The sequence below is a fragment of the Salvelinus sp. IW2-2015 genome, linkage group LG4q.1:29, assembly GCF_002910315.2.
Source record: "Salvelinus sp. IW2-2015 linkage group LG4q.1:29, ASM291031v2, whole genome shotgun sequence".
NCBI lineage: Eukaryota > Metazoa > Chordata > Actinopteri > Salmoniformes > Salmonidae > Salvelinus > Salvelinus sp. IW2-2015.
The window spans coordinates 52,364,761-52,377,587 of record NC_036842.1 but is presented as its reverse complement, the minus strand read 5'-3'; the positions used below and the strand labels follow the sequence as shown (position 1 = coordinate 52,377,587).

Here is a 12,827-nt window from a genome sequence, read left to right as displayed (position 1 = left end):
TCTCGTTTAGTGGACAAGGACTCGTGTAGCTGGGTAACTCCAACATACATTTATTTAAAAGTGAGAACCACTCACTGACTTCTGACTTTTTATCAATTCAAAATCAAATCAAATTGTATTGCTATGTTGGTGTAGCGAAACGCCTGTGTTCCTAGCTCCAAAAGTGCAGTAATTTWWAAAAAATACAACTTTTTTTTACTCCAGCTATTTAAAAACCTCTTAAGGATCCGCCCCTTTAAAAAAAAAATCWCCTAAAATCACATACCCAACTCTAACTACCTGTAGCTCAGGACCTGAAGCAAGGATATGCATATTCTTGATACCATTTGAAAGGAAACACTTTGAAGTTTGTAGAAATGTGAAATGAATGTAGGAGAAAATAACACATTATATCTGGTAAAAGATAATACAAAGAAAAAAAACGTGTTTTTTTGCAAATGTTTTTGTACCATCATCTTTGAAATGCAAGAGAAAGGCCATAATATATTATCCCAGCCCTGGCGCAATTTAGATTTTGGCCACTAGATGGCAGCAGTGTATATACAATGTTTAAGACTGATCCAATGAACCATTGCATTTCTGTTCAAAATGTTGTATAAAGACTGCCCAAATGTGCCTAATTGGTTTATTAATAACTTTTCAAGTTCATAACTCTGYACTCTCCTCAAACAATAGCATGGTATTCTTTCATTGTAATAGCTACTGTAAATTGGACAGTGCAGGTAGATTAGCAAGAATTTAAGCCAATATTAGATATGTCTATGTCCTGGGAAATGTTCTTGTTACTTACAACCTCATGCTAATCGCATTAGCCTACGTTAGCTCAACTGTCCCGCGGGGGACCCACCGATCCTGTAGAGGCATATCCCCTCATCTACCAGCCCACAAGAGTGACCAGTTCAGCTGCCACCCTTATTGATAATATTTTATACAAATTCTTTGAGTAATGTGGCTAAAACAGGTATACTTTATTCTGACATTTTTTACCACTTTCCAGTGGTGGAAAAGGTACCCAATTGTCATACTTGAGTAAAAGCAAAGGTGATTTTAGCATGTAAATATTGGTGGTGCAAACTATATACAGTTGAAGTCGGAAGTTTACATACACTTAGGTTGGAGTCATTAAAACTTGTTTTTCAACCACTCCACAAATTTCTTGTTAACAACCTATAGTTTTGGCAAGTCGGTTAGGACATCTACTTTGTGCATGACACAAGTAATTTTTCCAACAATTGTTTACAGACATATTATTTCACTTATAATTCACTGTATCACAATTCCAGTGGRTCAGAAGTTTACATACGCTAAGTTGACTGTGCCTTTAAACAGCTTGGAATATTTAAAAAAAAGATGTCATGGCTTTAGAAGCTTCTGATAGGATAATTGACATCATTTTAGTCAATTGGAGGTGTACATGTGGATGTATTTCAAGGTCTACCTTCAAACTCAGTGCCTCTTTGCTTGACATCATGGGAAACTCAAAAAAAATCAGCCAAGACCTCAGAAAAAGAATTGTAGACCTCCACAAGTCTGGTTCATCCTTGGGAGCAATTTCCAAACGCCTGAAGGTACCACTTTAATCTGTACAAACAATAATACGCAAGTATAAACACCATGGGACCACGCAGTCGTCATACCGCTTAGGAAGGAGACGAGTTCTGTCTCCTAGAGATGAACGTACTTTGGTGCGAAAAGTGCAAATCAATCCCAGAACAACAGCAAAGGACCYTGTGAAGATGCTGGAGGAAACAGGTACAAAAGTATCTATATCCACAGTAAAACGAGTCCTATTTCGACATAACCTGAAAGGAAGAAGTCACAGCTCCAAAACCGCCATAAAAAAGCCAGACTACGGTTTGCAACAGCACATGGGGACAAAGATCATACTTTTTGGAGAAATGTCCTCTGAAACRTTTGACCCAAGTTAAACAATTTAAAGGCAATGCTACCAAATACTAATTGAGTGYATGTAAACTTCTGACCCACTGGGAATGTGATGAAAGAAATTAAAGCTGAAATAAATCATTCACTATTATTCTGACATTTCACATTCTTAAAATAAAGTGGTGATCCTAACTGACATAAGACAGGGAATTTTTACTAGGATTAAATGTAAGGAATTGTGGAAAAACTGAGTTTAAATGTATTTGGCTATGGTGTATGTAAACTTCCGACTTCAACTGTACCTCGTACCCCTGCACATCGACTCAGAACTGGTACCCCTTGTATATAGCCAAGCTATCTTGCTCATTGTGTATTTATTCCTTATTATTATTTTGTAGTTTTTTAAAAGTTTTTACATTGTTGAAGTAAGCATTTCACTGTTAGTCTACATGTGCTGTTTACAAAGCATGTGACAAATTTGATTTGATTTAACCCCCTCCATGTAGTCTAACTCACACCAGCACAAACATATATTTTCGTGTTTACTGAGTATATCATGTACAAATAATAATTAGTATGCTTTGCTTATCTGATCGAGCATGCCTTTCTTGTACTTATATTGTATTTTTGTGGTGKGGTTTTCATATAAGCCCTTTTGGGTTTCCAACTCACCTGCACAACCTTTTTACCGGTTTGCATCTGTACTGTTGTAGGGCAGCCCCCGAAGTGACTCTTACATGTATCTACACTCTATGCAAAAGGTTTGGTCTTTTCAGGAATTCAACCCAACCCCCATTGTCACACCTCTGAGAAGCAAATGTTATTTTGCGATTACATCATGTATGTCTGATATCTAATTAGAGATTAACTTTACAGTAAAACTATTGGTCAACAACTGAGATGCTTATAAAAAAGGGTTTTTAGATTCATTGTTCTTTTCCTTATGTTCCTGACTTGCTGTGGTGAGATACCTACACTCTCTTTCCCTCTTCCTCTCCCATGAGTTATGGGCAAAAGCCATGCTATCTTTTTCTTTCTCTCTCTCTCTCGCTCTCTCTCTCTCTCGCTCTCTGACCATGCTTAGAATAATGCCTTGTAATGCTTGTTAATGCTTTGTAACTTAAGCTTTATGCCTTGTATGTGAATCCATTTATTTTACAATGTAATTCCATTCTCAGACATTTCTTAATTGCCTATTACTGTAACTCATCTATAGCATCCTTGCATATGGCTATTTATCTTATGGAGTCAGATAATGCCATTTAATGGGCTAATTGCTTACAGAGTCGTGAGAATCATATCACCTGACAAATAAAGCAAATMGTTTATCTTAGACTTTAATCTTTAACGACACGTTTCATAAATATTCAAAGTAACAATAATACATTATTGCTTACCCTAATATCTATTTTCAGGTAATATTAGTAGAGACTTGGTCATTGTGGCTTTGACTAAGGATAGTGCTTGCAGGACAGCGCACGAGACAGTATCTTGGGACCTTGTCAACAAAAAAAGCACATGTAATATCAATATAATATGAAGCTTATTTCTGTACTCAGTGTTTGACCTAGCAATAACAATTAAATAAGCAACATGATATTACGATCACAAAATGCAGAAAACACTTTTCTACTTGTTGACAGATWGTTTTCACAGGTCTATTGTAAGTAACATTGTATATTGTAACATTAGATGACTGAAGGACAACTTCTTACTAGGYGACGTTCAAATAAACAAACATTCACAGTAAAAAAAAAAGAAGCTGTGTGAACAAAATGTTCATTTTACACAAGACCATTTTCAATATTTCACTAACTTATATTTGTCAGCAAAACCAGAATGACCCCGGAGGCAAACAGTGAATCGAACAACACAGATCAATAAGTCAGGGAACATTAAGAGTCGTGCCGCTTATGGCTTCAGTAGGTAAAATAAAACCTCCAATGTACAGGACTAGGCAACTGTTGCACAGAGACAATTTCAAGAGAAAATTACATGAGTTTTTGGTAACACTTTAAATCAACTTTCATGAATAGGCATTCATAAACATTTTTATATATTTTTTTACCCCTTTGACTCCCCAATGTTGTGGTATCCAATTGGTAGTTACAGTCTTGTCCCATCGCTGCAACTCCCGTACAGACTTGGGAGAGGCGAAGGTGGAGAGCCGTGCATCCTCCGAAACATAACCCAGCCGAACAGCACTGCTTCTTGATACAATGCCTGCTTAACTCGGAAGCCAGCCGGAAAGCGACTGTGTCAGCGTGCATTGCACCCAGCCCGCCATAGGAGTCGCTAGAGTGCAATGGGACAAGAACATCCCTGCCGGCCAAACCCTCCCCTAACCCGGCCAATGCTGGGCCAATTGTGCGCTGCCCCATGGGTCTCCCGGTCACAGCACTGTGCCACTCGGGAGGCCATGATTAACCATTTATAAACTTAAGTGTTATTTGTAAGCCTTTATAAGCATAATATTTTATAACATTTATAGTTTATAAAGCATTTGATGTTTTTTTTCATGAAAGATATTACAAAGTGTTACCAAGGTTTGGAGGACAAACATGTACACCAGCTTTTGAGCAGAGTAACTATCCTAAATTAATCCATTCACAATGCCCATACCATAAGAATACACATGATTGGCGGGCAGAAAAACTGTGTCTAGAGAATACACCACAGAGAGAGAAAAACAGGGGTGTACTCATTAGTGCATACCATTGAAAACRGTAGCGAAAATTAGTGTTTCTTATTGGACAAGTTCGTCCCTCCTCGTTTCGGCCCGTTTGATTCCTAGTGAATACACCCCTGATATGGCCATGCATGCATTTGTCAGGTTTATATTACCAGGGAAAGCATAACAGCAATAGGATTCAAAGTAGCCTGGTGGGCAGGTCAAAGTTCATGACCATCACTACCACCACAACTCTTTACTCCTCCCTTGTTCTTCACGGTGTGAGCTGAGACATCAAAGCTGGTTGGGTAAAAGGGAATCACTCCGCCTCACTCCTCCTTGAGACAGATCACAGTGTAGATAAGCATAAGAGGAGAAGAAAGAAAAAACATGTTTTCTTCTGTGTGTATGTACAGTATGTATGACATTGATTTCTTTAGTGGACAAGGCAGTAGGCCTGCTGTGCTGTGGCAATATAGGCCTGCAGAAGCTGCCGTTTGGCAGTGGCTTGTTTCTGGGTTCCTTCCCCTCCCAGACACCACCCACAAATAACTTCCTCTTTTCATGAGAGTTCAGCTGTCTAGTTCTGACCAGCCCTGCTGGCTGTGTCTCAATAGTCTAAAGCCTGTGACGCAATTTCTGTTGTAGACGTAAGTAGCAGGGTTGCATGGGGAGTAATTTATTACATGTAATCGGGAAGAAAAAAAAATACATGTAACTTTGATCAGCGAGAAAGTAATCCGATTACATTACGGAGTTTGGGTAATCCAAAAGTTATTTTACCCGTACATTTTGGACAGGTAACTAGTAACTAACGGATTACATTTTGAAAGAAACCTACCCAACCCTGGTTGCAAGTGACATCTGAGTCCCGAACAGAACGATATGACAAGTCTTGTAGCTCACTGGTTGGACATTGCATCCAGTCAGTTGGTGAAATAGGATCGATTTCTAGCACTTGCGATTGCAATGCAACTAAGTTGCTGGCCATTTTTGTGGGTTGACACACTGAGCAACCCAGACGCAGCTTTGTTGCAAGCATTAAAAAAATTGCGTTCAGATTGCTTCGTGTGACTTCGGCTTAAAGTAACTTCCTGTCATTGTCTCCTTTCCTTCCTCTACACTAGATCAGATAGGATTTAAGAGGTGACGGTCCAATGACAAGCTTTGTGCCACACTGCTTACTTACAACTGCCAAGTCTTCTCAGATCGGTGCAGAAAGGAAGGAGAGGACACAGTGAGAGGCAGTCATTAGGGCTGTGACGGTCATGTCATTTTGGATGACGGTAATTAGTCAGCCAAATGACCGCGGTCATCGTTATATAACCATATGCAGAGCAAAACAAATTATATTTATATATCTTTTTTTAAGGGGCAATCTGCAGTTGCTACATTCATTTTGGGACTTGTGATTGAGTGATATGTACCCATTGATTCTTAAAGAATATAACTTACAAATGCCTCATTTAGTTCAAATGTTATACCTCATCAGAACCTAAAATATAAGCTTGTTTTACTCCAATGATTGTAAACAAAGTCAATCTAAACAAACACTTTACCCTAAAACATGGTTAAAACTATAATTCTGACATCATGGATGGTCAGTCTTTGCATCCATAGCTCTGTTTATGAATTTGAGAGTGGTTACATTCCTCCAGCCCCATCCCATAGCTTTATACCAAAGCAGGGGTGCTTTTTTTATCGTTTCAACCGCAGATTGCCGCTTTAAAGACGCACATTTTCTTTCTCCTGACTGCTGCTGCAGGGAGGGGGGCGTTGCCTAGGCAACCAAATACTAGTTTGCTACAACATCCTGCTTGTTTCACCAAGGAGCAACAAAGTTTCACCGTTGTAGAGTCCATGTTACAGCAGAAACCGACACAACAGCACAAATGCCCAGCCGTCCCGTCAGCTGTTCTTTCCACCCCCCCAAAAAACATGATCATAATTTCAATGGTTATGAAGGTGATTTTATTTTCATGACAGTCTTCGTCCATAACCGTCAGTTACACGGTTATACGGTAAATGTGCCAGCCCTYGCAGTCACTCGACTCTGTTGAGGTCCTGCTACCCTGTGTACGTTGTGCATTCTGTGAATAGGGGTAAAACTCCATATCCCAGTGTCCTCAGCGGCGGTGGGGTTAGAGGTCAACCCCCTTAATGAGGGCTGTCTCCAGGGTGATGGGGAACTCGTGGAGGGTATGGAGGATGCGAGAGAGGGAGTTGACGGCCGCGCGGTCCTGGACCAAAGCCGACTCCTCGTAGAGACGTGCCGTCAGGTGGGACTCGGCCAACAAGGGGAGCCACTGGGGCAGCAGCTGGTCTCTGCCAACACAGAGGGTCAAAGGTCAAATCATAACTTTCTCCACAGGCCTGTTCAGGAGGGCGCAATGCTACCTAACGTTCAGACAGAAATGCATTGTGTAAAACAAATCTGATTGCCTACCATGTGAAACAGAGGGATCAAGTCAGCTCTATTCATTACATTTCTATCTGCAATGTTCTGAATGTTTCATCTTTCTAAATACACCCCATGATTACTCTGATTAGGACGAAGTTGCCCTAAGGCAACTGATCTAAGCAAAGTTTTGCATTTATGCTATAACGGTTAAGGATTGGAATTGGCGAGAGGAAGCTGATCCTAAATCGGTGCCTATAGAGGCAACTTGTACCCGGAGCTGTTAACTAGGTCCTCAGATTCAAGTTAGGCATTTTATTTCAAATTCAACAACATCAATTAAGTGAGCTCATTCGATATGGGTTTTATTTGATGCTTTTTCCAGTAGTGGTCAGTTACTAGCTAGGTGGTCCGTCTCAGGAAAATGTAGATACAATCTACAGAAGAGTACTATGTCAAAATAAAGCACCTCAGACCACTTACAGCCCAAAATCCTCGCCGAAATAACAGCGTGTGATGTAAACGAGTCAGGTCGGTGACTGTGAGGCCTTGGTGGCTCCAGGAAGGGGCAAGACTGTGCTGAAGCCCCATCTAGAATAGTCCTTGCACATACATGCATGTACCATATATTGCAAGCACTCGTATGCATGGACCAAGCTACTCCTTACCTGCCCCCAGTGAAAAATGTATAGTGCCGCCCCTGGGCCTTGGAGACCAGGGCCCGTATCCACAAAGCCTCTCAGAAAAGGTCCTAGGAATCCTGATAAAACCTGTTTTAAGACTAAAGAAAACTCCAAGCTCAGAGCTAGGTTATAGGATGATGTTAAGACTGCCCGGCCAAACTCTGAGCCAACTCATACAACGTGATATTGCGCTCCAAAGGGATAACTTGAAATAACAATGTAGGCAATGAAATAATCAAAATGTTGATTTATTAGCCTATTTGTTTTAAGTATTTAGGTATAGCATGTGAAATCATTGTCAAAGGTTGCATACACATCTAGATTATTGATGTATTTAAAATGATGACATTTAAAAAATGTCGTATTCATTTAACCTTTATTTCACTAGGCAAGTCGGTTAAGAACGAATTCTTATTTACAATGATGGCCTACCATATAGAATTATCAAAACATTATTTTTAACAACTCCAAAGCAATTACATGTGTTGCAGGAACCACTGACTCGCTGCATTTCTCTATTATCAAGACACGTGCTGGTAACTCTTAACTGGTTAGGACAGCTCATGAGGTGTCCTAAATATCTATCGACTAGGGGTGACTCTTATGATTAAAGAGGCTTCATGCATAGCTTTTATTTTTACTCATAAGAGTAAAATGTTTATTCTCAGCACTTACGACCAATCTTCTACTTTGTGTGGATACGGGCCGGTCCTGCTGTCTGAGGAGTGCTCAGGGGCTTCAGGGGGAAGGAAAGTGTGTAACTCTGACTGACACAATTAACACAACCACCAGAGGGCAGGGGTGACGTTCCGATTTTCATTAGAAGGCCCTGTTCGAATGCATCTATCCAAGTCACACCTGCACAAGTGGGGTCTCAACTGGGGTTTATTCTGAAGGATGCAGCGTTCTGAACACGCAGATAGAAATATGATGATCAGAGCTGAAATGATTCCCTATTCTGCATGACAGTCATATCTGTTCTACTTGTTCGGTTCTGAGAATATGAAATATACTTATTCATGTCACTGAGGGAGAGAGGGTAATATATAACGTTTACATTATATCAGGTATCCTATTGAAATATTGAGTGCTTAGGTTTAGAGGGTCTACACCAGAAGTTTATGGTTATCTGTAGGAGGAAGGTATGTGGTGTGTGCAATTAAACTTGTAAGGTGCTGAGTGCAGGGAAAGCGATCMCATGTGGCAGGCATTGATAAGGGGAGAGARCCATGGATTAGTGATGAAGGGGGGGGTCGAGATCAGCTCAGGTCACGTTAAGGGAGAAAGAAAAGTTTATGGCCCGTATCACTTAGTGTCCTGCCTAGCAGTAAAGAAAATGTTTGTACAGATGTGTAAGTGGACACTCAGCCTAGGAGGAAGGGTTAAATATCAGTGCTTGTGTGAAAAGGTTTTTGTCTAATGCAGCTGTATCGATCATCTGGGAAGAATAAACTTGGTTAAGCTTTCATAGCGTCCGTAGAGTTTGAACTCTGAAAATTAGAACTTAACATACTAAATATATTGACAGTATATCTGAATGTTTTGTGATGTGACGTTACATCCYCCTGGCCCCTACCATCTCCATTGCCGTTTGAACTTTCAACTTTGACCTCTCACCTGACTCCCAGGCAGACCAGCAGCTGGAACTTGCCCTCCTTGCCGATGTTCCGCGGCGAGGCGTTGATGGCGTTGGCATAGTGACACAGAGAGTCACACAGTTCCGTTGACCCCCGCAAGTCACCCATTTGATCCGCTGTCTCCATGGAAACCACCACCTTTTCTGTGGGGGAGAGGTGCGGAGCAGGTAACACATTAGAAGGACAGGGTTCATAGAAAAATAATGACTATTCCTACACTACAATTCTAGTAATTTTATTTCTATGGCAGGGATRACCTTTGGATAACTATGGAATAAGGATCTGAGCTAAGGAGTCGGCCAAATTGAGAAGTCGTTCTATGATTTCAGTAAGTGTAAGTACTGTTCTAGAAAAATAACTGTTTGAAGGCAAAGATGAGGCTGTTTACTGTACTGGATGAATCATGCTGTGCTGCACTAACAATGAATAATGTAAAAGTGAACGTGTACTAATCAGCCACTAGATTGAGACAAGTTATATGGACTTACATTACTACACTCCACAAAGTCTGTCCACGTGCACACACACACACACACCCACACCCACTTACCCACAAAGTCCCATATGAACACACTCCTTTGGAATAAGCGGGAGGACTTGAAGCCATGTAGGAGGAACTGTTCCAGGGAGCGCACCAGCCCCTCCTCTCCACACAGCAGAGCAGTCAGGTTCCCCCTCTGAGGAGAGGAGAGGTCTTGCATTCAGAAATGTTTGGGCATATCATCACAGAAATTGGAACGCAGGTTTAGTACGCCAGGAGTCCACCACAATGATGACATTTGATGCACGAGTTCAATGGTATGAGAGTAGCTAATTTTCACATCCCATAAAGTGTCCTTGCAAATGAGGCACTATTGTCTCGCCTATGGTGTTGTACAATTGCCGGGCTGTTGGGTGTGGAGGAGTTGAATTATGGTTGCCATGGTGACAAACCCCAACACAGGGCGATAGTATTTAGTACGCTTCATTTCCAGAGGGCATTCAAAGTACCACGCTTCAGCTTTCCCTTCAGGTTCCAACAGCATATCAAGAATTAAAACAACCAAATCCAAAGCACTTGCTGTGACACAATCACCCAAAGCGGTGTGTTTTTATACATTATAATTGAATTGATTTTAAGGCACTTTCTTTCCAATTTTCTTTCATTTACAATTCACTGAGGGGCTCCTCAGCTTCTGCTGTGCCAAGGAAAGGGTAATTTATTCAAGCTGTGATAGAGGCGTTGTCCTGGTGGCAGGGGTTAAGTGGCATCCAATTAAAATGTTATTAAGGTGAGCCACAGGCCCCATAGTAGAAATACTACCGTGAGCTACCAACAGTCTCTACAGGGCTTGGTGTTTAAAGGGGAGGTCAGGGCCCGTATCCACTAAGCGTCTCAGAAAGGAGATTTAGGATGATATTAAAACGCTGCTCAGAGAAAATCTGATCCAGGAGTAAAATCAACCAAAAAGTTGAACTCGTAATCAGGACAGGTACGTAAAGGAAAGATTGTGGTGACGTTGTTGCAAATCATGGGGAATAACCAATCGCGAGGAGACATAGCCAGCTGTGAACTCTGTAGCACGCTACAGAAAACCACAGTGAACCAAATGTCGCAACGGTAAAACATTTAACGGCCTATAATTTTCACCTGACACGAACACTTTGCCTACTTTAAAAAATATATGTTTTTTAAAATAATATGATGGGCCTATTGCACTGAATCATACAGTATTGCCTGTCTATGGTGCAGGACCCACTGACTCTCTGCCAATCATCAAGACACCTGCTGGTAACATAATTGGTTAGGACAGCTCGAGCTCTCCTAAATATCTGTCGACTAGGTAGGACTCTTACGACTAAAAGGGCTTCATGAATAGCTTTTATTTTTAGCCATAAGAGTAGGAGTAAAACGTCTACTCTCAGACTTATGACCAATTCTCTACCCYGAGACACTGGGGATACGGCTCCAGAGCAGGCTTTTAAAAGGGGAGGTCAGAGCAGGCCATAGACTAGAGAGAAAAAAAAGCCAGTCTGCCTTTTAACTGTGAGAGATTCTGCCTTGCAGAGTGAAGGTCATGAATCGTGTACAAGAAACACGAACACACTAGGGTTGGGCGGTATCCAGATGTTCATACAGTTCCTGTACCATACCGGAGTACACGGTATTACCGGCAGTGGACACAAGGGATTTCTGTCCAAACGTAAAAAACACACAGAACAATTTAGGCAGCAGGGATCTTGATCCAGGAGGAGGTTGATTGTCTCTGTTGTAACCAAGAAGCTTGAGCTTGCAAACGAGCCACTTATCTTGCAAGTTAGCAAACAAAATGCAGAGCTGGAGCCCTGGGGGCTCATTTATAAACGTTGCTTACGTACAACATATACCCCAAAACATGGGTATGCCAGTTTTCACAAAAAAAGTTGGAATTTATAAGAACTGAACTTGACGTGAGAATGTGCTTTTCTCCCCGCAAACTTTAGACCATGCGTACGCACAGCCAAGAAGCTAAAAATACACACTGAACAGTAGCCTKTTAGGCTTAAGCCTATATATAGCCTGCACGTTGTGTTGTTAAAATAATGCTATACAAATAAAATGCATAATTACTTTGTATTATTCTTATTGTCACTTATTATTTTAGCTATTTTTACATTATAGGTTAAATATAATTTGTCACTTGGGCCTATGGCAATTCCTTATAGGCTAATCAATTCTCACTCATTAACATTTAACATTGATGCATTTCACTGCACTGGTGCAAGCAATTACTCCAAATTGTCTCTGTTTATATAAATATACCCATGTCTGTTCTAGACTAGCCTCATCCAAAGACCAGGGCTGCGTTGGCAATCTTGGCATGGTTATTCTCCGCGAGCGTCTCTTGAGACGCGCAGATTTTTTTTTGCCCACGATGATGACTGGCTTATGAGACAATACAGGTTTCCCAGAGCCATTCTGTTGGACCGATGTGCTGAATTTGGGTAAATGCTTACATGACCTACACACCGCAATCAGGCAATACCTGTCCATGTACAGGTTTTGACCACTGTTGGGTTCCTAGCCAAAAGGGACCTTTAAGAGGGAATGGTCCCGTGTGGCTCAGTTGGTAGAGCATGGCGCTTGCAACGCCAGGGTTGTGGGTTCATTCCCCACGGGGGGACCAGGATGAATATGTATGAACTTTCCAATTTGTAAGTCGCTCTGGATAAGAGCGTCAGCTAAATGACTTAAATGTAAATAGTGTGACAGATCGGGCATATCACAGCCCTCCCTCACCCGCGTAATGCCAAGTGTTGGATGGCATCATTCGTCTGTGTCCGAGGTACATACGGTTCCCCTACACAGCCAGTGAACAGGCAAACAAACTGCAATTTGTAGCAATGGAAGGTTTTCCAAATTGTGATCGGGGCGATCGACTGCCCTCGTGTTGCAATATGGGCAACAGTGAGAACAAGTTTGTGTATGTGAACTGGAAAAACTTCCGCTCMATCAATGTGCAAGTGATTTGTGATCTACAAATGGCACTCACCAATGTTGTTGACCATTGGCCCAGGTCAAGTCACGACTCGTT

At 41.4% G+C, this 12,827-nt stretch overlaps 1 protein-coding gene across 1 annotated transcript in view; it reads right to left on the bottom strand.

Annotated features, from left to right (window-relative positions):
- Window positions 1-3,205: 3,205 nt before the first annotated feature.
- Window positions 3,206-12,827, bottom strand: part of LOC111962147 (DENN domain-containing protein 5B-like) — a 49,551-nt gene continuing 39,929 nt past the window's right edge. Inside the window, 3 exon segments of the mRNA XM_070442949.1 lie at window positions 3,206-6,880; window positions 9,254-9,416; window positions 9,824-9,950. Coding sequence (XP_070299050.1) covers window positions 6,697-6,880; window positions 9,254-9,416; window positions 9,824-9,950 — 474 coding nt within the window. The 3' untranslated portion in view covers window positions 3,206-6,696.